Source organism: Heteronotia binoei, chromosome 21, assembly GCF_032191835.1.
Source record: "Heteronotia binoei isolate CCM8104 ecotype False Entrance Well chromosome 21, APGP_CSIRO_Hbin_v1, whole genome shotgun sequence".
Classification (NCBI taxonomy): domain Eukaryota; kingdom Metazoa; phylum Chordata; class Lepidosauria; order Squamata; family Gekkonidae; genus Heteronotia; species Heteronotia binoei.
This window is the reverse complement of record NC_083243.1, coordinates 192,425,659-192,450,296: the sequence shown is the minus strand read 5'-3', so window position 1 is coordinate 192,450,296 and position 24,638 is coordinate 192,425,659. Positions and strand designations below refer to the sequence as shown.

Below are 24,638 nucleotides of genomic sequence, written 5' to 3'. Positions count from 1 at the left end.
GTACAATTCTGGTCACTGCACCTCAAAAAGGATATTATAGCATTGGAAAAAGTCCAGAAAAGGGCAACTAGAATGATTAAAGGGTTGGAGCACATTCCCTATGAGGAAAAGTTAAAACGCTTGGGGCTCTTTAGCTTGGAGAAATGTCGACTGTGGGGTGACATGATAGAGGTTTACAAGATTATGCATCGGATGGAGAAAGTAGAGAAAGAAGTACTTTTCTCCCTTTCTCACAATACAAGAACTCATGGGCACTCAATGAAATTGCTGAGCAGTCGGGTTAGAACGGATAAAAGGAAGTACTTCTTCACCCAAAGGGTGCTTAACATTTGGAATTCACTGCCACAGGAGGTGGTGGCAGCTACAAGCATAGCCAGCTTCAAGGGGGGGATTGGATAAACATATGGAGCAGAGGTCCATCAGTGACTATTAGCCACAGTGTATTGTTGGAACTCTCTGTCTGGGGCAGTGATGCTCTGTATTTTTGGTGCTTGGGGGGCGGCAAAGTGGAAGGGCTCCTAGCCCCACTTGTGAACCTTCTGATGGCACTTGGTTTTTGTTTTTTGTTTTGGCCACTCTGTGACACAGAGTGTTGGATTGAATGGGCCATTGGCCTGATCCAACATGGCCTCTCTTATGTTCTTATTTATCTCAAGAATGATGCTCAGTTTAGGCTGGTCAGAGGCCAGCATTATCAGCAGGTGAGGCTGAGATGGATTTGGATGTCCACTGCTTCAGCCAAAAGCCTGGCAGAACAGCTGCATTTTACAGGCCCTGCAGAATTATAGCAAATCCCTCAAGGCCTTGATCTCAAATGGGACCTTGTTCCACCAGGCTGGGGCCAGGGCAGAAAAGGCCCTGATCCTAGTCAAGATCAGTCTGACATTCTTAGGGCCAAGCATAGCCAGAAGATGTTGATCAGATGTGTGTAACGCTCTGCAAGGCGCATATGGAGAGGGAGAGTCCTGCAGATATGCCTTATAGGGCTTTGAAGGTTAACACTACAACCTTGAACTGGATCTGGTACTCTATCGGCAGCCAGTGCAGTTGGCACAGCACTGACTGAACGTGAGCCTGCATAGGTGTCGGTATCAGCACACATGCCGCCACATTCTGCACTCGCTGCAGTTTCCAGGTCAAGCTCAAGGGCAGCCCCACATAGAGCAAGTTACAATAATCCAGTCTGGAAGTGACCATTGCATAGATCACCGGAGCTAAGTCCTCTAAAGTGAGATAGGGGACTAGTTGTCTATCCAATCACGGATGATAAAAGGCCCATCCCGCAATAGTGGCAACCTGGCCCTCCATCGACTGGGAGGCATCCAGGAACACCCCCAAGCTCCTGGGAATGTTTTAAAAAGCACAGAGACAGAAGCTGGGATCCCAATAAAAATCTGCTGATGTAAGGGATTTTCAGCAGTGGAGTAAGATTTCTCTAGCCCCCCTAATGCTGCTCCAGGGGAAAACATTCCCCCCCCCCCCCAGGAGAGTATAAGGGGTGAATCAGTGAAACTTCCCCTTTTATATCAGCAGAAATTATTGGCAGGGTCCAACCCATTATTCTGCTCAACCGATAAACCAGCGCTCCAGTGTTCTAGCCAATAAGTACCCAATAAATTTGGAAGGACTCAGTCTTTATTTTTAACTTTTATATAATAAAATGTTATTGTATGGATATTTAATTCAACTAATTAACTTCACAAAATATATGGGGCTGACTGTACTTATGCATTCTTTTGTGTGTGTGTGCGTGTGTGTGGCGATTCACAGGTAGAACAGTGTAAATGAAATCATAAAAAATATCATCATAAAAACAAACCCTATAAAGCTACAGCATAACAATTTCTGTTGCAGCCATTCTACATCGATTGTTACACAAGCAGATCCCCTAACAATGAAATTTTTAGCTACGGTGTCCTTCGGTTACCTAATGTCAGAAGTGGTAGGCAGGTGCGCCACTTCCATAATGTTGCCTATGGAGATCTCAAATGGGACCTTGTTCCACCAGGCTGGGGCCAGGGCAGAAAAGGCCCTGATCCTAGTCAAGATCAGTCTGACATTCTTAGGGCCAAGCATAGCCAGAAGATGTTGGAATATTACTGTGGAATACTGTGGAATATTACTATTTTTGATAGGAATGAATGACAGCCATTAATTTATATTTGGAAAAGTTAAATTGTCTTGCATTTATTCAAATCTTATGTTAAAAAAATCCACGTGGGACGACCCACTTGTCCGGACAAGCAATGGCTGGGTACATAACATGGAAACCTTTTCTCATATCTGACAGTACTCCTCCTCCTCAGACCTCTTGTATGTTTATGGTATGTCAACAAAACATGTCACTTCGAGTACCTCTGTATTGATTCCAAGAGCTTTCTCCAAAGAGTAGCGATATTTCCCCATTCTCAACGAGAAGTCCCGATAGCGTTTGTCCACGGTGGTAACCCATTTTCTAATTTCAGTAGCATGGGTATGTCCTTTCTCTACAAAGCTATCAGCCAGCTGAATGAGAAGCTTCACTTTCTCCTTGGTTTGCTGCCCAAAAGAGTGTTGCTTGGTTATAATTTCTTCTATGAACACTTGTTCAGTTTTCATTCCAAAAGTAGCTATTTGGGCCTCATGTTCTTCACAAACGTCACTGTTATTAAAAAGTCCCTGGGATCTTTGGAGACAGTGTAGGTAGAATACACTTTTAAAAACAAGCTATCTAAAACACTCCATGCTTTTGAATTTGCCTGTTCCCTACCAGGCGTGTACAAGTGTGCAAAAAAAAAAGAAGAAATATACCTTACATTACTAGGATCTCTACTACCTTTAGAACAGTTCAAGATAACAAAATTTTACATTTTTCAAAGACCATTCTTTTTCCATAGATTTGCAGTGCTGTTCAATGAAATTTATCATTCATAGTTAGCAATATTTTATAGAATGGCCTAATAACAAACAGTAATCTCATGGCACTTTAAAGACTAAAAGCATTTTATTCCACCATACGATTATGTGGACCACAGCCCTTCAGATTTTCCCGGCTTTGTTTTTGATACGATAGCAAACATTAGTAAAGCATTAGTGACACAGCTGCCTTGCTTATGTACACCATATTTGGACATATTTTGTTATAATTTCAGAGTTATTGTTCCACTTATTGTTGTATACGAGGCTGTGAACTGCCAAGAGGAGAAAATGCGCTGGGAGAGTGCAAATGTCAGCAGCAAAAAGAGACATACTTGAATCTGAGAGAGTAGGACAGAATTTTCATAGGATTATGAAATTCTGTAGCTCTGTTTAAATACTTACATTCTCTGGCTTATATCCAGATAACTGTAAATCTTTAGACTTATATGCGTCAACTATCTGCACCCCACACCACATGGCAAACTTCTTTGGAAACTAAGCAGGGTTTCAGAAGCAGCAGTCTATGATGTGGATTGCGGGCAAGTTTCAAAGGAAAAAGTGCCAGAAATTCCATGTTAGCACAAGCACCTTCTATTACCTTAGGAATTCTTCAGATCTCAGTTCCAGGTAGGCAGCCATGTTGGTCTGAAGCAGTACAACAGATTTTGAATCCAGTGGCACCTTTACAACCAACAAAAGTTTACTCAAGGTCAGGGCCAGATCTACCTATTTTTTTGAGTGGGGGCAAAACTAAAAAGTGGTGCCCCCCACTCAAAAAATGGTGTGGGGCTGTGCTGGCTGCCTCAGGTAAGGTGCCCCCTGCCCCTAGGTGGGCAAAGCAAATGCTGCTGTGCCACCCCCTGCCCCTTTCTGCTTCGTGGGTCTGTGCACAAATCTAGGAAGCAAAAAGGGATAGGGTATGGCTCTGAGGATGAAGCAAATGCTGCCATGCAGCCCTTCCCCCTGCCCCTTTTTGCTTTTTCTGCACAGACCCGGGAAGCAGAAAAGGGCGGGGAGAGTGGCGGTGTTCGATCCATCCTTGGCTCCAAGGATGGAGTAAACACCACCGTGCCACCCTCCCCCCACCCCCTTCTCCTTCCCGGGTCTATGCACAGGCCCAGAAAGGAGAAAGGGGGCAGGGAGCATCATGGTAGCATTTGATCAGGCACCAAAGACGAAGCAAACATGTCACCCTGCCGCTTTTCTCCTTCCTGGATCTGTGCACAAACTCGGGAAAGGAGAAAGGGGTGGGAGGGCAGTGTATCAGCAGAGCCTTTGTTGCTCCCCCCACCCTTCCTCCGAGGGTGCCCTATTTGGTGCCCCCCTGGTAGCGGCCAGGGCAGGTGCCCTCTATGCCCCCCCCCGATCCCACTCTGCTCAAGGTATGAGCTTTTGTGTACGTGCACACTTCTTCAGATATCTGAAGAAGTACACATGCACACAAAATCTTCAGAGCTAAGCTACAGAACCCAAAATGTGAGGTATGTCTAACTCTTAGAGCTACTAAGCTAAAATTATTTAATAGTACAAGGCACATGTAAATAGCACGTCATACAAATATGCATGTGACTTGAATAACTGACTCCTCTCAACTCACTTTTATTTATTTATTGTATTTAAATCTTGCTTTCTCCCCAACATGGAACTCTATGAAACTTACAGAAATTTTTTTAAGAAGTCTACCACCCAAGCATTGACAGAACCCTCTACTTGCATAGCCCGAGGCTGCTGCATCATGGGTTCTACAACACCATGGAGAGGTCAATGCAAGACTTCACGGCCACAATAATTAAAAGACACGACAGTCTCTTGCCTTTAGTTAGTTCCTATATAGTTTGCTGTTTTGCGGAACACAAATACATGAAGCTGCCCTATACCGAGTTGGTCTCTCCAGGTCAGTATGGTATACTCAGACTGACACTGGCCCTCCAGGCAGAGGTATTACCTGTTATCTGATTCTTTTAAATGGAAGTGCTAGGAACTGAACCTGGAACCTTATAAGTACAAAGCATATGCTCTTCCAGTGTTTGACAGCCCCTCCTTTTATTAAATTGAAAATTTTAGTCTCTTGACAGCCATTTCCAATTATGTTTCAATTCCTGTAAAATATATCACTGAAGCTCATGATTCTTTTTAAATGAAAAGTAAGCTTTACCTTGGCAGGTACTTTGAATTCCCCGTATTCTTTCAGAAGTTCCTGAGTTTCATCTGCTGATTCCCCTGTGGAGTTATGAGTAGAGAGATAATACTCCCCGGTTTCTTGGATCCAGTCTAAGGCCTGTAAGTGGGAAAGCACCAAACAGGGAAAGGGGGGGGGGGGGGGGAATGTTGTTCGTGTCTAGATTACCAGTTTCCGTGAACATGTTTCAAAATGGACAATATAAATTTAAGAGCAATTCAGGGTCATCTGTTTAAGAATAAAACAGAGTGGAAGAGTCCCCAATATAAATCTTACGAGGTACTGAAATCAAGCAAATGACAATATAGTATGGGGGACTGAAAGAATACTGCCTTAAAACGTAACATACACTTTTGCAGAAAGTACGCTAAAAGTACTATCACATCAGAACTCTCCACTTTCTTCCTTCAGCAGCCAGTGGGTTTTTCAGTCTACACTTGTCTGGTCAGTTCCCATGACTGATGGGTACTGGAATGGGTTCTCCAATGCATACCAATCAGTTTTCAATGTGACTACTGGGGGTGAGCTGAGATATATGCTGTTCTTCCAAGTTGTTTTGCACAATTTTAAATGGAAGCCTGAAAAACGTTGCTATTGAATATATCCCCTGTAAATGTGAGAAAAAGAGGTCATCCTATAATCAAGAGAACTGTCAAGCTGCAATCCAGATATCACACTTTTACCTTAAACAATACTAGTGCACTGGGAGAAGCTGTCACTGCTGCCCTTTTCACCCTATTCTTTCATGGGTCTCCTTCCCAACCTGAAATAAAAGAGTCTTGGGGCAACTTAAGGACCAACAAATTTGTTACAATACAAGCTGCATAATTCATTATAGCAAAACCACTATGTGACAAACTGGGCAGAACCCCACAAAAGTTTATGCTACAATCAATTTGTTTGTCGTTATAGAGCCACAAGACTTTTGGTTTTCGTGCAGCTACTAAATGCTGTCTTAAGCAGCGTCACACCTTATTGAAATCAACAGGTTCAGAAAGGGGTACTTCTGCTTAGTAAATGCACTGTAAATACTTAGTAAATGCACTGTAACACAGCTACCCCAGTGGAATTTTCTTCAATATCTGCTGAAATAAGTTGGATTTCAGTTTTGCCACAGAATCTATGACAGAAGAGGCCATAGCTTCAGGTATCAGGAAATCATGGAATAGGAGGGGAAACAGCCAGGACTTCTGGTCTAGGCACATTGTTGAAAGTAAAGTATGATCTCCAGATTGCTATCTGGCTATTTTAATACTACTAAATCAACCCACACTGTCAGTTCTAACTCATGAAGACTTGAAAACCACTCTCTAGAGCAGGGGTCCTCAAAATTTTAAATAGGGGGCCAGTTCACTGTCCCTCAGACTGTTGGAGGGCCGGACTGCCCTTACTGCACAAGGCCGCGGGCTGTCAGTTCTCCGTCTTCTGCATATCTCTCCCTTCCCCACACCACACACCCCGGCCTGGGAACTCACCTCACCTCAGTATCACCTCACACTCTGTCTCCGCCGCCTCAGCCCAGTGCCGGAAGTGTACGTTGCTAACGCGAGTTTAGGTCGAACGTCACTTCCGGTCTGATTTTGCCATAACCCGGCGGGCCGCATAAACGTCCTCAGCGGGCCGCATCTGGCCCGCGGGCCGTAGTTTGAGGACCCCTGCTCTAGAGGCTTCTGCAGCCTTGGCTGATGAAAAAAAGATTTGAATGTTGGAACTTATAAACTAACACTTGCACTCCCTGACCTATAATCCTTCCCCTCAACTAATCTATTAAGCATTGTCCATCAGGCCTAATCAGCAATGGAGAAGAGACTTGAGTGTTTTGTCAAGCTACCTGTTTAGCGCTGCGCTCAAAGACCACATACTGCTGGCATTGATCTAATCTCCGTTTCTTCAGTGTCCAGAAATGAAGCACTCTGTTTTCCCTCTGAAGCAGCTCACTTAGAATGGCTGTGGAGGAACAAGAGGAGAGTTGCGTCCTTAGTGGCTTGGCAAGCGTATGCAGACGTGAATCGATGCAAGTTCAGCTTGGTTCTTCACCACAGAGATATGTGCTCCCTCCTGGGAAGCAGTTCAGACCAAGTTTTTAAAAACACAAAAACAGTGGAAGAGGGCATTTGCCAGCACAGGTGGCTCACTAACGGTACAAGCCTAAGCAAGGTTACACTTTTCTAAGCCTGCTGACTACAAGGGACTTAGGTGTAACTCTGCTTAGAATTGTAGTGAAAGCATGTGTGGACAGCGATCAACAAAAAGGAACACATTACATTCTCAGTGCAGAGTTCCTAGTAGAGAACGTCCTAGATAATAATTTTAAAAACCAAACAGCAGGATGACAAAAAACATAAAGGCCTACAAGACAGATTGATAGAAATAGCTTAATTGCTGAGCAATTCAATGCAACTTTGTCAACAACCATTTTTGATCATTAGCATTGGATTGGTGTATAAATGCGCACTTTCTGCTAAATTATATATTATTTATTTGGAACGCTATTAATAATGCGTCAGGACTGGACTGGGAACACAACCTTAGCAGCACAGTGATGAGGGATATCAAAGGCCTATTAATTTCAGCTTTTGGACGATTCTCAGATGGGTTTGATTCAGAAAGATATCTGTATTCCGGTGGTAAATGGTATTACATGTTATTTAAGCGTTCTTCAAACTACTCCCACATCTGAAAATGTATTTTCAGAATGTCTAATCCACATTCTGCCCGGCCATACCTCCAATACAACATGCACACATTGGGTGCCCAAGTACATTCTGAGTACTGATCATCCCAGACCTGCATGGCTGTTGTGTTATGTACCTTCAGGCCATGCTTGAAATCAGAGCTTTCCAGAAAGATATTTTCTGATACATGGAAAATCCACCTGAACACCCTCCTTAGTCTCTTTACTACAGGACCCAATTCACTGGGAAGTTCTTGCTCAAGTGTAATTGAAATGGAGGTCTACAGGACTTGCACGAAAGAACTTCCCAACACATTCTGCCTCATCTCTTCCTCTGACAGTCTTCTCCAGGGATGGGCTATTGGTGGTGCATGTGCAGAGTGCAAAACAGAGAACTGTCCAAGAGTATACTCTGGGAAGAAGTTGAGCCACACACCAGCACCTAGTATAAAAGTAGCGTATTTACAAACTATATACAATACAACTAGTGCGGTGAATAACATTAAACTGAGTGACAAAGTGCTACGCCAGGAACCAACACTCGACTGAGAGAAATACTGGCTGGCACAGTAGTCCTTATATATACAGCGCAGCCAATCACGGCAGTCCATACAGTTGCTGACTTCAGCAGGTGCTTTCCCCTGGTTACAGTCCAGCCAGAACCGGCTCACTCACAAGGCTGATCTGACCTGACTTGTCGGATGCTGTCACTGTAGATCCACCTGCTGCTTCTTGCTTCTGTCATGCTGAGGAAGGAGGACTCAATACACTGACATGGGCATGAACCAATGGTTCACTGGTTCATTTGGTTTGGGAGGTGAAAAACTCAGTGGGAGACTTCAGCAGGCTCTCCTCCATCCACCCTCCAACTCTGGCAAAGACTGGTCCAAGTTATAGCCCCTCAAAGCAGGCACCCCCAGGAAAGCTCAGCTCCACCTCTCACAACAACTAACTCTTCTCTCTTCATGCTGCAAAGGGACAGTAGCTGAGTCTGGGTGTCTGCTCCCATAGAGCAGAATGGGAGTTCAATGATTGGCTCCCAGAGCTTCCAATCAAGCTATGGACAACGGCTATGTGTGTTTCTAGGGCTCCCAGAAGTCTACCCCCAGCACTGCCTAGGAATTTATTGAATCGGCGCTAGGCTGTCAGGAAAAATGAACCAAACAAATCACCAAGGACTGATCCGGTTTGAAATGAATCACAGATCAACCCGATTCATGTACAAATTGCTACTCGTGGATCAGTTCATGCCCACCCCTAGTTTTCTCTGCTGCCTATGATGGCCACTTGCTGTATAGCCAGACCCACAACTAGCTGGGGAATGTGACTTGTAATGTGGGAATGCTGTCCTAAAGATTACAGGGACCAAATGTAAACAATCCCACCAATCCCACACAATTTAGAAGGACTTCTCTCCATCCCTAAAATCATATTTTAAGAACCTGGCTGATTTAGGACCATATAATATATCTTCACAGACCCAGAAGAATAGCAAAAATTTTAAAAGAACAGATTTTTTTAAAGTGTGGTGGATTTATGGTAAACTGGAGTAAGAACATAAGGACATAAGAGAAGCCATGTTGGATCAGGCCAATGGCCCCTCCAGTTCAACACTCTGTGTCACATAAGAACATGAGAGAAGCCATGTTGGATCAGGCCAATGGCCCCTCCAGTCAAACACTTTGTGTCACATAAGAACATAAGAGAAGCCATGTTGGATCAGGCCAATGGCCCATCCAGTCCAACACTCTGTGTCACATAAGAACATGAGAGAAGCCATGTTGGATCAGGCCAATGGCCCCTCCAGTCAAACACTTTGTGTCACATAAGAACATAAGAGAAGCCCTGTTGGATCAGGCCAATGGCCCATCCAGTCCAACACTCTGTATCATATAAGAGAAGCCATGTTGGATCAGGCCAATGGCCCCTCCAGTCCAACACTCTGTGTCACACAGTTGGTGATTAACAATCTTGGTGATTTACAATCTTGTCAATATTAGCCAGTTCCTTACTGTATGGAGCACGCAGTACCAAACCTTATAATCTACACTGCCATTAAGCTGCTCTTTCCAACAGCTTTAGAAATAATCTGATCAGAGATGAGAAATGGCTTAGTTCTGCTAATTTTCTTTGGCTTTTTTTTTTTTTAATCACAGCACTGTAGGGCTATATTAGCAACACAAAAGAGAATGCCGAACCCATTAGCCAGACTTCCCCAAGAATGTATCATTACCACACCAGACCCAGTTCTTTTGAGCATGTGAAAGAGACCAGAATAAGGAGGTAGTTCAAGTGGTCACTGTAACAAAATTGCTTAGAAAGACAAAAAGAAATGAAGGCACTGATCTCTGTGACAAGGAATCGTGTTGTGAATTTCAATTTTCACTTGTCTGGAAAAGCAAGCACTTGTCTGGAATCCTGACTATAATAGTTCCAAACGCCAAGGAAACCCCTTTGATAACTTAATCTGTCCTTGGAAATCAGATGGAAACTCTCCTCCCCTAGCTTCTGTTTCTGAACTGAAAGAAGGAAACACTTATTCCATTTGGAGTATTCTGTAGATAATCTAATTAACATTCCACAGTAATTTACCCCACCTCCTCCTCAACTGAGGCACACATTCACTGTTATTCAAATACCAGAATTAATTCATGTCTTTGAAGGGCTTCTCTTCTATACCTGAAAGCAATGTTGAAATAATAATATATCTGTGCACAGACAGAATGTCCTTCCGTCATGTGAACAAATCAATAATTGGCCTCTTCCACATCTCTTTTTTATTGCAAGGGCTATTAGGGCATCAGTTATTTCAAGCGCAACAATGTTAAGTGCTATTATCAAGTCAGAGGACGATCCTAAACTCACTTAAAGCAAAGAAAATGCTTTCATATAGACAAACTCTGTGATCTGAGTTTGTCTAGTGCCACTGATAAAAGTCCTAAAACCTGCTAAGTATCCTAAATATCTGATCTCTTAGGGCCAGACAGCCTTGTGGCTTTCTCAGATGCTAACAAGATGTTCAAGGTTTACAGTACAATAATCAACAGGGGGGTGTAAGCACAGGGACAGTGTTAGCCAATGGCCAATGGCAGCAGCTGCCCAGTGCTCCATGTTGGGGGCCTAACCACTCATGGCTTTGACCCCTGACAGAGAGCAGGCTCCTGCCACTGCCTCTTGCACCCAGCCTGTTCAGGGCTTGGGCTGCCTGCTTGCAGAAACTGCCACTTGTATCTGATCTGTTTAGTGCTTGGGCAGCCCATGCAGCAGCAGCTGTTACATGTGCTTCTGGCACAAGGCAGCCAGCTTCTGGCATTGACTTCCACTTGACTCACATGGAGTGAGGGCTGCCACTTACTTGGACTTGGCGGGACATGGCAGTGATTCTCAGGCCCCATCCTGGAATTTTGCCTAGGGCTTTATATAGGCTGGCTGTGGTAACCCCCTGAAGGGGGCCAGGGCTGCGTTGCTGAGGGGAAACGGGCACCCATGGCCTTCCCCTTCCCCCTGGCTCAAACACACACACATGTTGGCATGCATGCGAGCTGCCTCCCCCACAGTGCTGGGTGCAGCAGGACCTTGAAGGGCACTGGGATGTGCTGCTGAGGCGGGAGGAGGGGCTGGGATGGAGAGTGTTGGGAGCTATAGAGAGGGGCAATTCATCACCCCTGGACCACCAGCACCCCAGACGATGGCCTAAATTGCCGAGCAGGCAGTCCAGCCCTGCCTATATAAACAGATGTAATCCCTTATAAGTCCACTGAAGTCAGTGGGCTTAGAGAAAGGTTCAGCTCTGCATATGATAGTGTTGTAAGACTTCTATAAAAGGAAGTCTGATCACAGCAAAGTCCAGTAGGACATGGTGAAAGATGTCCCTGTTGTCCCAAAGTTCTTCTGTATGAACAACTCAAGATGAAAACTCACACCTCTAAAAAGAAACCCCATTGAGCAAGCCTTTTGTCTCATTTGATTGTATTTTGAGCTCATCCTGTCTGGTTTAAAAGGTTAAAAGTATAAGTACGTGTAATTATCCTTTCTGGCAAATGTTGACCACATTTCATCCAATAGAAGCAGACATCTGTAATGATCGCAAGCCCACTCAACTAGTGCGTGGTGCAAAGCCAAGTTGGCATTCTGGGAACGCATCTCCCAAAGAACACATACAAACCTTTAACCTGTTGCTCAGGTCCCCTCGTATGGCTCACCACCCCTGGCATGCTGACATTGTTTCGGTGAATGTACTTGAGAAACACTTCTGCATTCCTTCGTGCTAGAGTGCAGGCCTGTGGGCAGCAAACACAACACACATACAGGGCATGACTTTTGATGTGCAGCAAAGAAGGAAAAACTATTGAAGAAACTACTGAACTATGACACGAACTTCTTTTCCCATCTGACCTCCCAAGGATGTTGATATGCATGAGAAAACAATGATGGAACCTCAGACTGCAGTCACTCACGTCCATCCTTGATGGGATGGTCTGCCAGAGAAATGTGATATGGGAAAATAGGCTGATTCCAGCAGAAACATAAAGCAAATAAAGAGCATAACCCCCCTCCCCCTCCAACAGAGGATGATATATGTCATTCTTTATTCCAAGAGGTGCCGGTGCCTGCTGATTTTTTTCTGGAATACAGTCTTTCAAAATGATATTATTACGTGATCCGTAAACCACACTTTGGGGGGGAAAGAATGGACTAGAAGCTATTTCTGATTGAGGAAGGGGGAACTGCGTGTGCTAGAGAGGAAAAGCCTGATAATTCCCACCATCCGCATTTCTGTTTTAGCATAGCTGCCCTATCTAGTCAGGTTCATCCAACCCAGAAGTCATTTCATCCTGATACCAAATTTTCCCAGAAATGGAGAAGCAGGGCCCAAGCCCCATTCGATACTACATACTATATGTGTGCAGCTACTTCCGTGTTGGAGCAGGAAAAGAAATGAGAGCTTGGTGGGAAGGAATGGGGCTGGACCAAATGATATGGTTGAAGATTCTTTGTTTTGTTTGAAGTACCAGTATCAGGAGCCATCAGGACCTCAGTTTTATTCTATCATGGAAGTTTAATTTTACTGAGGAGGTACTCAAACATATGCACAACTACCTGTGTATAGGGCTGACACAAAGGCTTTAGTTGCCCTAGGCCAGGCAGGTTGGCTGTGTGGCAGGGATACGTGGAGCAGGAATCACTTTCACTAAACACACACACACACAAAGAAATGAAATAGGTAGCGCTAGAAATCTCCAGGGGTAGCGCTAGAAATCTCCAAGGACCAAAGACCCAGCAGGCAATATAAGAAGCACCTGTATCCTCCACCCAGGGCTGGCGGATACGGGTGCTTCTTATATTGCCTGCTGGGTCTTTGGTCCTTCATTATCCCCAGGCTGGGGAATGGGGATGGTGGTGTACCTCTGTGAGTCTCCCTTGTCCTGTTGAGGCCAATTTTGATAGTATTTACATTAACAGGAGCAGGTTTGGGCTATACCAGGGACAGGTTGGGATTACTGCTGGTGTACCATTAGCTTAGCTTGCTGGTTGTAGCCCTGGCTGAGTTGGTGGAGTGATTCTCAGAGATGGTGATGCAAGCCATAAAGAGCCTGGGGTCCAACATTCATGCCAAAGCCTCTTTGATTACTCTAGTTCAGGACTTCATGGCCCCCAAGGCAACCAGAGGACTGATGGGTCTGACACATGGAAAGAGTAATATGGTGGATCCCCTTATCCGCACTGATTTAGCAGAGTGGCTGATATTGCAGCCTGTGATATGTTGAGATTATTAGCTTCTGAAGGGAAAGGTTAAGATGCCTGCTCCCTCTACAGTACCACTCTGATCCACATTATTATAACCTCCAGAGTGGACTACTGTAATCTCTTCTACACAGGATGGCTGATACCTTGGGAGCTTTAACTTGTGCAGAATGTGACAGAGAGATTCCTAGTTGGAGCCAGCTGCTTAGAACATATAATGCCAGAGCTGCCTCAACTGCATTGGTCATCACCATCAAAACCCTTTGCGGCTTCATACCACTCGAACAGCTGTATTCCTCAGGCAGCGTTTGCCTAGAGATACCTTCTGCTAGGATGGCCTGTTTGGCAACAGTCAAGTCATGGGCATTCTTTACGAACGTCCATTCCTTTGGACTGGCCTACCAGAGAGTGGTAGCGGTCGTTGCCTAAACCTGCTGCATTCAGTAAAGCACGCAGGACTCTTCTGTTCCAGATAGCATTTGGAGAGCAAGCGATTTTAGATTCACTCTGAGTAAAGGCTTTTAACTCTGTTTTAATTCTGTGTCGTTTTTAACTTATAGAACAGCTTTTCCTGTTTTGCTGGCTCCACTGAGTTCCCAGCGTGACGTTCCCCCCTGGCCAGCCTTCTGCTGTTAAGTGAGTGTTGGCCCCTGAGCTCCCGAGGCCTCACAATAGGTCTAGGAGGGAGCTGCCCCACCTGGTTCCTCTCTCTTCTCCGGACACCTGCTCTCACAGGCCTGGAGCAGGATCCATTCTTTTCTCCCTGGCCTGTTGTGTGTTGGGTTTGGCCCCACCTCTTCCCCAGCCTCCCACAGTCCCTGGCCTTCTAGATGGTATACCGTCAGAGCAGGGTTGAGCTATTTCCTTCATTCCTGTTCTCTCCACGATGTCCCTTCTGGTGCTGCCTGTCAGCCCGACTAGCTGACTTGAGAGCTCTACCAGAGAGGAAACTTCCACCAGGTGTGCCAAGCTGGCTTCCTGCTAGGGTTGCCAGTCTCCAGGTCCAACTGATCTCCAGCTGCACCCAGGGAGAGAGGGAGGATTCCACTGGTGCACGTGGGAAGCTGTTTGGCCAGGCAAAGTGAGCCCCCCCCCCTCGCCCACTCGGCAGCTCCCCCATAGTAGGCACAATATTGTTTTGTTCCCCTTGCTCTGTAAGCTGGAAACACTCATATTCCATCGTGAAGGAGGCAACCACTTGGAGCTCTCCCCTGGACACTTTCTCAATGGATGGCAGCAGGATATGTATTTGTGCATGCTGCACATTCCTTTGTGCATTACATTTTGTTCCATTTAAATCAAGGGTGTCAAACTCATTTCTTATGAGGGCCGGAGCGGACATTAATGAGACCTTGAGGGACAGGGCCATGTCGGGTTGGGCCATGTGTGTATCTATTTAAGATTAGGTAGCAGAGACATAAATTTTATAAAGAACACAGACAAGCACAAATGTATTTTTTAAAAAAACTTAAAAACATGCTTAAAATGTTCGCACTCATTGGTCTTAAGGATGCTTTCTTTGTATTTCTCCCATGGGATCCAGGGAACTGGGCAAAGGAAGCTTTCTTTCCTTTCCCAGAGGACTGGAGGGGGGGGGGAGCCTCAGCCAATGGAGAAAATAGAGGTTTTGCTCTGTAGCTCCTGTGCAATTGGACAAGCCTTGCAAAACAAGCTGTGATGCAGAAGGAAGCAAGAGAGAGGGAGAAGGAAGCAGATGACAGCCAGTTGCTCGGGGGCCTGATAGGAGCACCTAGGAATACAGCTCAGCTGTTTTTATATGACTAGGTCACTTATACAGAACAAGGAAAGACCAACTACTAAAAAATTGTGGAGGAACAAGCATAAACCTTGAGAAAGGCTTCCTTCTGCTCCAGATGTTTGCTGATTAAGGGGATGACATGATCTATCTCAGATGCCGGTCCAAGCTTATCCCGGCCGCCACACCAGTCTTCGTCTCTTCGGTACTCTTGCTCCAAACTCTCCAGCACGCTGCAAACCTATGGAATGAGGCAGGATAGAATAGCTCAGCCACTGATGATACTTCCAGAGGTATACAAGATCAACTTACAATATTTATTTATTTATTTAAAATTATTAGCTGCTTTTCTTCTTTGCAAAGCTCACAGTGGCTTACAACGTAGATAAAATATGTAAAATCAAATGCATAGCAATATTTTAAAATTTTCAAATCACAATTAAAAACTGCTAGTAAACGTAACCAAATGCAGCCCTAAGTTAACAATGCATTAACTTATTGCTGTGAAACCAACAAAAATCGGTTCACAAATAGTATTACATGATATTCCTATCTCAGGGCTGATAAGCGAGACATAAATTAGACCGTTCGAGGCCGTTTCCAGCACAGTTTGCAGGTGAGGAACTTTGATTTCTAATATGGAGCTGAAGGTGGCTTGGAAAAGATCTCTTGGCTTCCAAGCTGTACTTTTAATCTACCTACCTGTCCTTTGGGTCTAAACTCCACAGTAACCAAGTGTGCCACTTCTCTTCTTGTGTAGTACGGGGTTCGAGGATGCTTTAATATAGTACTGATGGTCTTGAAATGGCTGGGTTGAAGTGGGCATTTGTTTAGCTACTATACCCAAATTGCTTATGGACAATCCTGGAAAGCAGATCCCAGTTTGTTGTTGTTTTTGTTTTGGTGAAGAAAATTCTGAGGACTAACGTTCATACAGTCATTCCTGGCAGCCACATTCTTCTTCCCCAAAGCGTCTCCTCCTCAAATCAAAGAGCCAATCCCAGCTTTCCTCTGCCTTCTCATTGCAGAAAGAGGTGCTTCACCAGATTCCAGGAGGTCTCACCTTTGGATCTACAGTGAACAGTTATTGAAACGTCTACCTCCATCACAGGAAGATGCTTGGCTTGGAACTTCCTAACATTTTATGGAGCCTCCCAACATTTTGTGATTGGACCTAGCCCCCAATAGCAGCCATTTTGTGACTGATCCACCTTCCACAGCAGCCATTTTCTGGTAGCACTCACTATCTGGTCTCCAAAAGTGCCCACAAGTTCAGCAAGGCGCTACAGTAATATTTACTTTATGTATTCAGTCTCTAGCATGTCACTGCAGAGGCAAGAGATTCAGCTCACCTGTTCTGAGGTTTTATAAAAAGCAACAGATGCATTAACCAGCTTCAGCCTGTCCTCCATCTTTAGCATGAGCTGCTGCCAGTGCATCGCCACCTTTTCTGCACATTCTCTGATAGCGTCAGCATCATAGTGTCCAGCCTGTAGCAGTACCTCTGCCTTCTGCTGCACCTGGAGGGCACTCTGATGAGTCTTCTGCAAGGAAGTGGCATGAAATAGGGACTGTGTATGAGGGGAGGAGAAAGAGATTTGTACAGATGTGCAAGGCGTATGGTAAAAAGAGGTGAAATGAAGGTGTCAGCATGAAAATGTGAGAGAGTGAAACATGGTTTTAGAGCACATCCAACAATTCACAGATCCTCCATTAAACATTTTCACTGAGTAATGTTCCCACAGCTTAGTAGTAGAAGGAACACATGCGTTAAATTAAATCCTCAGTGCTTTTGAATCTTTATTTCCTCTTTTTTCACCACAACCCCGGGAAGTAGGATAATATCACTCCCATTTTAAGAAAGGGAACTGAAAGTACAACAACCAGTAAGAACCACAATCCAAGCTTTTGTTCTCAGCAGCGCACCCACGTTTAGAATGTAACTCTTGAATAATGTTAGCTTCTGTTTATGTAATATATCAAACAGGACATTGTGAAGGATGCAGCAAACAAACACAGAGAAAGAGTATACATGGTTTTAGCTATGGGGCAGCAGGGGCAGCTATCCTAGGCCCAGGCCCATAGCCAGAAAAATTTTGGTGCAGGGGCCCAGCAGATACATTTTTAGGTGGCGGGGGCCATAAAACATTGCTGCAGGCCTGGGTAAGATCCTAGAGAACCAAATACTGCTAGTTTATTATCCTTTCCTGGCTCCTCTTTGTTTATGACTGTTAATTAGAGGGAACAAAGCAATCAGCACCTTCCCATGAATCCTTCTGCGGGAGGGAGAGCCATCTGGGTGATGCAAGGCCGAATGCCTGATAACGCCCTGGGAATGTATGTAGCTTTGATATTCTATGTGTGAATGCTCCCCTGCTTCCCCTCCCCGTAGGAATCCCTTTGAAGTGTATCTTAAAACCTGTGTATCAATGTATTGGTTTCATTCTTCTCAAGCCAAGGCTTGAGCCAAAGTATCAGTCTATCAATAAATGTAGTCTTTGTAGCAACCCAGTCTCGTTATTGAACCCGCATGCTTGACAGCAGCAGCTACCGCCCTCCTCCCTTTCTACGACTCTGCGCCCCGCTGCCACACCTGTTCCATCTCCACCTCCCTCGGTTCGTCACACTTTTAAGGCCCAGGGAAGGGGTGGTGAAGTGCCGCTCCTGGGGTCTTTAAAGGGTGACTCCCTGCCAATCAGCTGATTGGCGGGGAAAACCACGCAGGAGGCTGGCCACTCCTATGCCCCTCTGGCGCACTCACAATCAGCGCTGGGGGCAGCAGCGGTGAGTGACCCGCAGAAAAAGTAGCGCCGCACTTGCCTCCAAAGGTTGGTGTCTACTGTCCAGCTGCTTCTGGAGAAGTTTGTTTTTTAAAAACATATATTAAAAGATTTGCAGAGAAACCCCTACATCAGCAACTAGGCATTTCCTGATCTGTGGTGTGCTTCTGCAGATCTACCAGGACCACGCTGAGTCTTCAAACACCATCAATATTTAATATGGCATTTCCCCCTTCTGAACAAACTTCCCCACTCTCTTTGGCAGCATGAGAACTTGTGTCTCACTGTGTGGCTCTTAGTTAATACCAAGCACAAGTATCTCTGGAGTTCAGCAAACTGTGCTAACAGAACTATGAATCCTGTTTCTATAGAGCAGCCTGGTTAATGCTGCCAAAATGTGAAGCCTGCTGAATGATACAAAATCTCCTCTACTGGATGCTGAACTCTTCATTCCCCTTCTGGGCTTCTTTAAAAACATTACATTTGATTGTAGCAAGCGTGGTTGTGATTAAACAGGCATTTGCTGGAAGATGATCAATACCTCTCTAGAAAAGGAACTTTGCATTAAAGTATCTGATTGATGATCTCCCAGGCAAGTCAACAACAATCTTTTACTCAAGATTAGTTATTGTGGAGTAAGTACCATTCTGTGGTTTCATATTTAGGACATTTTCACAGGTGATACTAAATGTGGTTTCCACTCTCTCCGAGGCAATTTTTGTGCATATCTGAATACTTGTTAGAACCATTTTTAACTGGATGTTCAAATAATATCAGTTTTCATTTCACATGATGTATTTGGAATTGCAAGAAGAGCCTGCAGCATCATGTTTTAACTGTGACCTTACCGAATTGAAAATAAACAGGCGTCCTGTGATACTGAGTAAGTAAACATAGATGATTTCTGAAAACTATGTTGAAAACACATGCGCAAGCACTACAAAACAGTGCTCTGGAAAAGCTGAAAATTCTGTATTGAGAAAAGACATGATGTAGTCCACGCTCACTGCAAAGTTTTTGGGTCTCGCGTGATTTATTTTACAAACAGTACCTGTTTGAACCTTAGACCATTACTTTGCTGCAACAAATCAAATCAACGCATTGAAAGATCTTTTTATTCAGCTCACCCTTCAGCTATCCCCCCTCAACCGCCCCCCCCCAAAAAAACCAGGCAAACCAGATTTGTAAGAACAACAGGGCCTTCTGGCAGCAGTAGGCTTCCCAACCCTCCCGCCCTGGCGGGGGACCCCAGGACTTCCAGCCTCTTCCCCCGCTCCCCAAAAAACCGGAAGCGGGGGGAGGGGGGAAACGGCGCCAAGGAGCGTGGCCCGGTGAGTGGCAGGGGCCACGCTCCAGCGGCGTTTGTCCCAGACTGACTGCAATCTGGCCGCTTTTGGCCTTGCTCCCTCGGCGAAGGAGAACCAGTTGTCTCCTTCGAGTCCTCTTTTCTTTCGGGTCCTCTTCCAGCTTGGTTTCTGGTCCGCGGTGTTTCTGGCCCGGCCTGCTACAGCCTGGGGATGTCGCGGTGGACCTTGAGGCGGTTGCGGGGGGAGCTGCGCAGGCAGGCGCTGCCGGAGGCCGAGGAGGAGGAAGAAGAGGAGGAGCAGCAGCAGCTCCTGGCGCAGTCTGGGCAGGATGGAGCGAGCGGCAGGCGGAGGAAGCCCCGGCAAGAGGCAGCAGGGCGCGTCACCAACCTCTTCGAGCTGGTGAGAGGCCCAGGAGGGCTCGGCATTGCTTGCACTGCTTCCTTCCCTTCGGCGGCTCCCGCGGGGAGGAGGGGGTGTCTGGGCCGGGCTGGGCTCCGAGCTAGGGTTGCCATGTCCAATTCAAATATCTGGGGACTTTAAGGGTGAAGCCAGGAGACTTTGGGGGTGGAGCCAGGAGTTCAGTTATGCTTGTCACACCCTTGTTCCTGGCTCCGCCCCTAATGTTTCCTGGCTCCACCCTCAAAGTCTCCTGGCTCCACCCCCAAAGTCCCCAGATATTTCTTGAATTGGACTTGGCAACCCTAGGCAGCAGTGTGGTGCACCAATGCATAAAATCTTTCAGTTGAGAGGGATGTGCCACCATGTTATTCTGAAAGCAACTATACATTCCTATCTTCAAGTTAAACTTGCATGAACTTTAATTTGGCTGAACTATTGGCAAGGGTGGTTGCGTAGATTGGGCAGCTTTTTCGTGAATCCTAAGACATTTGCTGTCAATCAGGAAATAACTTATTCAAATCCTAGCCTCACATTAGTTAGGGTGTAAACGACGAGTTGCTTTTGTTTCGTTCTCTTTTTGGCACCATTCACAGTTTCTGCCCATAAGGCCACCTTGGTTTTATGTTTTATATGGGCAAAGCAGAGTACAAATATGCTTTTTCTTTTACCTCTATAGCTAGTTGGAACTGCTCGTGCTCTCTCTGGAGCTGCTCAGCTTCTGACAGGGAACTCGCATTGACAAGGCTGGCATTGAGCATTGACTCTCCATTCCGAATCCAGCCAAGCACCTATCAGGAAAGAAAAGGGAGGGTTAAAATACAACCTTAGCTGTGCTCTCCACCAATATGCTTCATATACTGGATCCCATACAAGTCTTGTAAAAGCACTTGAATGAACATGGAGAGTGCCACAAATCAGGTACAAAGTATTTTTTTAATTATTATTTTAACATTATGGAAAACACAAAAAGTTGCAGATGTCTGAAACGTAAAACATAGTGGACTGTAAAAAAGGATAAAAATATGTTGCAGAATTATGTAGGAAGGTTTATTATTTATTTATTCTTCGTACTTATATCCCACCCTCCCCGCCGAAGCAGAGAAGGTTACTCTACCATACCATAACAGGGGAGAAATCATCCTTGGCTACTACTAGAAAAACAAATACTAAGATAAAGTGAGGAGGGAATAAACAGATTATTATGTAATCAGTTCAAAGTTTTATTGCTGAATTTCTGAAGCTGTGACAAATTCAAGGAAGGGGAACCATTTCTCCAAGAAAAGTGTATATTTAGTGTGAAGGTCAAATAGCTGAAGACAGTCTGTGATCTTCTTGAGTATAAAAAGGTCCCAGACTTTCAATAGCCAACAGCTCCTTGAGGGTGCCAGGTATGATTTCTAATTCAAAGCAATGGAAGATTTAGCAGTCACCAAGAGACTTGTGATAAGGTCTCTTCTAGTTTTTGGAATATTGTCATCAAAACCAATATTTAAGAAAATTAGTTCAGGAGAAAGCATTATAAAATGCCCTGTAATGAGCTGGATTTGGAAGATGGCATCAAGCCAAAAGCGTTTTATTTGTTTGCACTGCCACCAGCACTGGGAGTAAGATTCTAATTCTCCACATTTTTTTCAAGTAGAGAGTGAGTGGCTGTGATAGTGGTTAGTTTTTTGGGTGTAGGATCAGGGTTGCCAATCCCCAAGTGGGGGCAGGGGATCCCCCGGTTTGGAGGCCCTCCCCCCGCTTCAGGGTCATCAAAAAGCGGGGGGAGGGGAGGGAAATGTCTGCTGGGAACTCTGTTATTCCCTAGGGAGATTTATTCCCATAGAAAATCATGGAGAATTGATCCGCGGGTATCTGGGGCTCTGGGGGGGCTGTTTTTTGGGGGTAGAGGCACCAAATTTTCAGTATAGCATCTAGTGCCTCTCCCCAAAATACCCCCAAGTTTCAAAAATATTGGACCAGGGGGTCCAATTCTATGAGCCCCCCAAAAAGGTGCCCCTATCTTTCATGATTTCCTATGGAAGGAAGGAATTGAAAAGGTGTGCTGTCCCTTTAAATGTGATGGCCAGAACTCCCTTTGGAGTTCAATTCTGCTTGTCACAGCCTTGATCTTTGCTCCACCCCTAATGTCTCCTGGCTCCACCCCCAAAGTCCCCAGGTATTTCTTGAATTGCACTTGGCAACCCTATGTAGGATTGTAGTCTGATAGTGATTGCAGGAGAGCAGAATGGTGAAGAAGACCAGATATTGTTCTAGTGGTTCTCCATGAAGGTCGTAGTACAATCTTGTTGCCATTTTTGTTGGTGTCCCAGTAGAGTAGTCCATCCAAGCAAATGACTATCATAAATTTTTGTGCTCAGTCCTTTAGAATTGTTCTCCTTGGGGTCTAAAAGACAGAGCACAAGAACATCTGAATTGGATGATTCACAAAAAGAAAGAATGTGCAGTGTTCTGTGTATACTGTCCATCAATTCCCTATCCGGTATGAATCCTGTTTGATCCTGATGAATGTAATTTGGAATAAAAGAATTTACACATTTGTGAAGATTTTATAATCTCGGTTTAGCGACAAGATCGGCCAGAATGACACTGGATTAGAAAGACCTTTACCAATTTAAAGGGCCATTCATTATTATTTTGCCATCAAGGAGTAGATAAGACACAAGAGAAACCAAATATAAACCCCTCTCTTTGCCTCCAAAACCCCTCAAGTGGTGTTGCATATCTCCTACAATCACATAAATCACGGTGTTACAGCAAAGTGAAGAGTGAGCCATTTTAAGCGTGTTGCCAGTTAGAAGTTTGTTGTGGAGATGTGTGACCCTGCTGAGAATCAAAGCAGATTATGTGTCTGTGTGAAACCTCTGTAATATGATTTGCGGATAATTGGATAATCCCTTGCCTGGAGACATACTTTTATGAAATAGATGTATCAAATTGACTGCCTGTTGTACATGGGATTCCATTTTTGGGACACAGTGTATTAGCTGAAGAAAATACTGTCTCTTTAAATTTGTACAAATTAGTTCTTTGTATCTTTGTTTTTGTATTATGGGACTTCCATTATTCTTACATGGAATTCTGAATGAAGAGAATTTTTTTTTACCTTCATGAGTATAAAGGTTGTCCATGTGTTGGATTTATGGACTTGTTGGTAATGTGTCTTATTGTCGTGTTGACAAATCCTTCTTGAGAATCTTCGCTTGAGTATTTTATTGTTTATTTGGATAAGAACATAAAACATAAATTGATACACTATGTTACATAAGGCTCCAAGCAGTCTCTCGGCTCAGTGTTTGAAATCTGTGCCTTGGAGCCATTTGGTCTCGCCCGTTGTAGCTCTCAGTCGATTCTACCACACTGCCCTAAAATCTTGACTCCCTGCTCAGCTGCAGTGCATTTCAAGGGGCTAAAGAAGAACATGGAGAGCTGGGGAGGACTAGAGAGCCAAGAAGTGATCGTGGCTTCCTCCTGAGTTTGTTCTTTACTGCCTGGGACAGTGTGATCTGAACAAAAGCCTTGGCTGTGCTTGGGCTTTATTGCATTTTATTTACCAACAACAACTTGCAAAGGCCATGATGTTTTAAGAACCTAGCCTGAGAGTGATGAACTTATATTGGTAAATAGAGCCAGCCCTAGACTATCTGGTGCCCTAGGCAAGTTTAACTACTGGCACACTCCCCACCCATTTTCAAGAAATTGGTTATCACTGGCCCTCAACAAGGCTCCTCTTAAACCAAGAGAAAGGAATGGGTTAACCCCTCACTCTCCCCTGATGTTAATTAGCTGCCCCCCCAAAATTGTGGTTGTCATGGAGACTTGGCAGCTCCTTAACACACACGCATACAGATGTGACTTTTACCTGAGAGGAGGGTTATGCAAATAAGCCAGCTTGAGTGGTCTAGAAGAAAAAAGAGCTGGAAGCATACAGATGACAGAGCTAAAGGGTGAAACCAAGAGAAAGTAGGAGACAATCAAAAGGGTAGGATAAGAAAGATCTGTTTTTCTGCACCAGAAATGCAGACAGCAACCCACTGGCAGCCACCTTTCTTCGCACCAGCCACATCTCAGGATTGCGGGGCACATGCAGGCACCAAAGAGCCAGCAATCTGGGTGCATTGTGACCCCAAGCTTGGCCGCATTCCCCACAACCCATCTCGATCCTCCACAATGCCCTGCCGCATGATCTCATCTGCATACAGCCAGCAGAGCTAGAGTTGCGGCTCCTCCTTCATATATGTGTGTGTGTGTGTGTATGTGTATGCATGTGGATGAACATACACATGTGTGTATACATATATATCTATAGGAGCAAATGGCTTGGGGGGAAATTAAAAGGGAGAGGGATTTAAAAAAAGTCTAGCATAGAGATTTAGTTCCATTTGAAAGCTGTCGGTGTGAATAAAAAGCTTTTCTTTTCTCAGTTACAAACTGGAGGGGGAGGGGCTGAGGCAGGCATGGAGATGGGGGCTGGCAACACATCTCTGCTTATCACTTGGGCACTTTATACATTTGCCTGTCCCCTCTCCCTCTGTCCATGCAGGCAAATCTCCTGAAAGGGGGGGGGCAGGTGACTGGGGAGGGGGCAGTGGAAAGACAACTAACTTTGGGGGAGAGGTGATTAAAAGGGGGGGGGGGAGACCACTTTGCCCCAAGAGAAGTTGTTCTGCCTGAGTTTCTCTACCCACTTCTTTTCAAAAGAGCAGCAGCCATGGCTTCCAAAAATCCTAGCCATAGTGCAGGTGCCTTCCCTTTCCCTCTGCCAAGGCTCATCAAAGATCATCTGGACAGGAGAAGGGAGAGTTTATAAAAGGCTCGGGCGTTTTGGTAGCTGGTGGGTTTCTGCCCTCTTGCCATCTATCATCCCATTCCCAGTGTAGGCCACCAATATGTACAT

At 45.1% G+C, this 24,638-nt stretch overlaps 1 protein-coding gene across 5 annotated transcripts in view; it reads right to left on the bottom strand.

Annotated features, from left to right (window-relative positions):
• The window catches only part of KALRN (kalirin RhoGEF kinase), an 837,912-nt gene that overhangs the window by 297,613 nt on the left and 515,661 nt on the right, over positions 1 to 24,638 (bottom strand). For 4 of the 5 annotated variants that reach the window (XM_060262792.1, XM_060262795.1, XM_060262793.1 and 1 more), the window contains exons 16-22: positions 20,407 to 20,526; positions 16,605 to 16,823; positions 15,344 to 15,493; positions 11,917 to 12,031; positions 6,909 to 7,024; positions 5,054 to 5,176; positions 2,356 to 2,538 (exon numbers count right to left, since the gene is read on the bottom strand). In XM_060262792.1, coding sequence (XP_060118775.1) covers positions 2,356 to 2,538; positions 5,054 to 5,176; positions 6,909 to 7,024; positions 11,917 to 12,031; positions 15,344 to 15,493; positions 16,605 to 16,823; positions 20,407 to 20,526 — 1,026 coding nt within the window. The remainder of the gene's footprint in view (positions 1 to 2,355; positions 2,539 to 5,053; positions 5,177 to 6,908; positions 7,025 to 11,916; positions 12,032 to 15,343; positions 15,494 to 16,604; positions 16,824 to 20,406; positions 20,527 to 24,638) is intronic. The other variant, XM_060262794.1, reaches the window with a different exon arrangement.